The 3342-nt window shown below is 55.0% G+C and overlaps 1 protein-coding gene across 1 annotated transcript; it reads left to right on the top strand.

Annotated features, from left to right (window-relative positions):
• Positions 1 to 10: 10 nt before the first annotated feature.
• Positions 11 to 3188, top strand: GNI_146620 (polyketide synthase type I; the record flags this gene model as incomplete). Its single annotated transcript, XM_011135863.1, has 2 exons — positions 11 to 3090; positions 3134 to 3188. 2 exons carry the CDS (start codon positions 11 to 13, stop codon positions 3186 to 3188), a joined length of 3135 nt encoding a protein of 1044 aa, XP_011134165.1.
• Between the last annotated feature and the right edge of the window lie 154 nt (positions 3189 to 3342).

Genomic DNA, 3342 nt, shown 5'->3' with positions numbered 1-3342 from the left:
CGTAGATGTGATGGGGTGCGACGTGAGCAATTATGACTCGGTCTTGGGAACTCTGGAAGTTATTATGAGGACGCACGAAGTACATGGACTCTTCCACCTGGCGGGTCTGCTGATGGACGTGAGTCTGACCGAGCAAACCCCGGAGACTTTGTCGAAGGTGTTGGACGCGAAGCTTTTGTCGGGCTGGAACTTGCATCGGGCTCTTCAGCATTTCCGCGAGCATGGACTGCCGGCGGTTGGCGACGAGGAAGAGAGGTTGATCGCTGAGCCGCAACACTTTGTGATGTTCAGTTCGGTCTCAAGTGCAGTGGGTAACATTAAGCAATGCAATTACAGTGCGGCGAATGCGGGACTGGATAGCTTGGTTCAATACCGACGTCAATTGGGTCTGCCAGGTGTGAGTATCCAATGGGGCCCATGGACGGAGCAAGGCATGGCATTGGGCATGGAAGCTGTGTTGGAGAAGGCTGGCATGCGTGGACTGAGCAATGACATCGGACTGCGTTGTTTGGCGGATGTGCTGCACGTGGTTCAAGCCTCAGCACCTGTGGTATGTGTACAGCAATTCCGTTGGTCCTCTTTCCTGCAGCGGTATGATGTGCCGCCCACGTTCTTCTCAAGTTGCGTAAAGGGCGCCATGGGAGGAGTTGAGTTGTCGGGTAAGGTGGCTAAGATGACTGAGGAGGAGCGTAAACAATACGTGCTACAAACGGTCATTGACACGGCCAGTTCCGTACTGGGTCGTACTGAATTACCGCCTATGGATGCCCCGTTGCAGGATCTGGGTATCGACTCTCTTGGCGCAGTTGAATTCCGGAACTCACTTCAGAACAAGCTTGGTATCAAGCTGGCAGCGACTGCAATGTTTGATTACCCGACTCTTCGAGGACTTGGGGAGCATATCCACGCTCTGGTTGAAGAGAAGGTCGCAATGGCAGCAGGTGTCTCGCGCGAGGTGGACGACTCATCCTTCCTACTGGGAGCAGGTGTGGCGCAAGGCGGTGGCTTCGCTGCCGGGGCGGCTGCGATTGTGGGTGCGAGTCTCTGCATGCCCGGCGACTGTGTGGACTTGGACTCCTTCTGGGACTTCCTGTGTCAAGGTCGTTCGGGTATAGTCGACCTACCGCTGGACCGTTTCGACGTGGAGGTGTTTTACGACAAGACCATTTCAGCCAACTCCTCTATGGTGATTCGCCAGTCGGGCTTCATACATGATGCTATGGCCTTCGACGCTGACTTCTTCCATATCACGCCAGCCGAACTCCTTTCTACTGATCCGCAACAGCGTTTGTTACTAGAGCAGACCTACTACTGCCTGCTTTCTGCTGGCTACAATCGTGAAACGGTGGTGAACCAGGAGGTGGCGGTTTTTACAGGCTGCTGTAACTTCGACTGGCACTACTTAGATCAATATTCCTCTTCTCCCTTCGCCGGTGTTGGTGGTTCAGGAAGCATCGTGTCTAACCGTGTGTCGTACACCTTCGGATTGAAGGGTCCTTCCGTGACAGTGGACACTGCGTGTTCGTCGTCCTTGGTCGCAGTGGATGCAGCATTGAGTAAGCTGCGACGTGGCACTCCTGAGGCTTTGGTTGGTGGTGTCAACTTGTTGTTGACACCCCACTTGTTTGCTACTTTTGGGCGTGCTCGTATGCTTGCGCTTGACTCAAAGTGTAAGACCTTCGACGCTCGCGCAGATGGATATGTCAGAGGTGAGGGGTGCGGTGTGGTCTTATTGCAACCCGTAGAGGAGGCACGCCGACAGGGTCGCTTCATTTACGGAATCGTGCGCGGATCGGCCGTTAACCATGACGGTCGAAGCGCTTCTCTGACGGCACCTAATGGCCCGGCACAGCAAGACGTCATCCGAACCGCACTGAGGGACGCTGGAGTGCGACCAACCGAGGTGGCTTATGTGGAAGCGCATGGAACAGGCACGGCTCTCGGCGACCCGATCGAAGCGGGTGGACTTAAAGCCGTTTACGCCGCAGGTAGGGACACAAGAATGCCGTTGGTTGTCGGAGCACTGAAGACTAACATCGGACATTTAGAGGGCGCTGCGGGTATAGCCGGTCTGATCAAGGTCATGCTGTGTCTTGAACATCGCGAAGTGCCCCGGAACCTGCATTTTGAGCAGCTGAACCCACATATTGATGTGGAGAACTTCCCAGTCGTCTTCCCACAGGCGAACACCCCGCTTACTCAGCGTGGTGTGCTGTACTCTGGTGTGTCCTCTTTCGGATTTGGTGGAACGAATGCACACGTTGTGCTCGAGGGCGTCACCAGTCAGTTGTTGCCGTCGATTGCGAAGCTGCAGGTCGACCGTTCGATTCTCAGTCGGCGTCCGCACGCTGCCCACTACAAGGTACATCCTTTCGTCGGCAAGACGGACATCAAGCCGACTGGACAGCGTTGGTCGCGCTGGGCTCTCCGGAATGACTTCTACAATGTCCTGCTCAGACACCATTGTGTTTTCGACCAGGTGGTCGTCCCTGGTGTGTTGTTGCTAGAGTCCATTGCCGCACTTTTGCTCTGCACCAATGTGGTCGAATACATGGGTGTGACCGTAATCACACCGGCCATGGTCACGGTCAAGAACATGCTGATTGAACGTCCTATCATCGTTCCGACACCCGTAGAAGATGCGCGCGAGTACAGCAAGGTACGGAACGAAATTCAGGCGGATGGCAGTTTCACGATCGACGCGCAATTGACGGAGACGGGAACCAAGTTCGTCCCGATCGCCTCGGGTCTGTTAGCTACAGACTCTGTTGACGGCGTCGTCTCTCTCGCAGGTACTGGGACGCTGGAACCGGGGGATGAAGCGAACGACGAGAACCGGAATGTGGGTGACGAGAACCGAAATGCGGGCGATGAAAACCGGGGTGATGAGAATAGTGGTGCGAAGGACTGGACTACCAAAGCCGCAGATCCGGCTACTGCAGGTGGTAAGGTTTTACGGGAGGTGGACGCTGACTTCTTGGCAGCTTATGGCAGCTGCACTTACGATATAAATCCGACGGAGTTGTACGAACAGTTGGAGGCGGCTGGGTTGCGGTACGGGCCGAAGTTCAGGACGGTGTCCAGTTGTATGTTAGCTCCGACTGGTCGACTAGCATGGTGCGAGTTAACTCAGACATTTGAACCAGGTCGAGCAATACCGGATCCGTGTGAAAGTAACACGAAAGTAGCACCGCAATTGTTGGACGGTGCGCTGCATTGTGCGGCGGCTCTGATTCGTGCGGAACAGGTGCGTGAGAACGAAGATGCACGTCATGCTAAAACGAAGGATCGAAGAGTTATGGTGCCTTCCTATGTTGAGGGGGCACACATCGGATTCCATTG

This window comes from Gregarina niphandrodes, assembly GCF_000223845.1.
Source record: "Gregarina niphandrodes unplaced genomic scaffold scaffold00040, whole genome shotgun sequence".
Taxonomy (NCBI): domain Eukaryota; phylum Apicomplexa; class Conoidasida; order Eugregarinorida; family Gregarinidae; genus Gregarina; species Gregarina niphandrodes.
The sequence above is the reverse complement of the archived record's forward strand: the minus strand, read 5'-3'. Positions and strand labels throughout refer to the sequence as shown.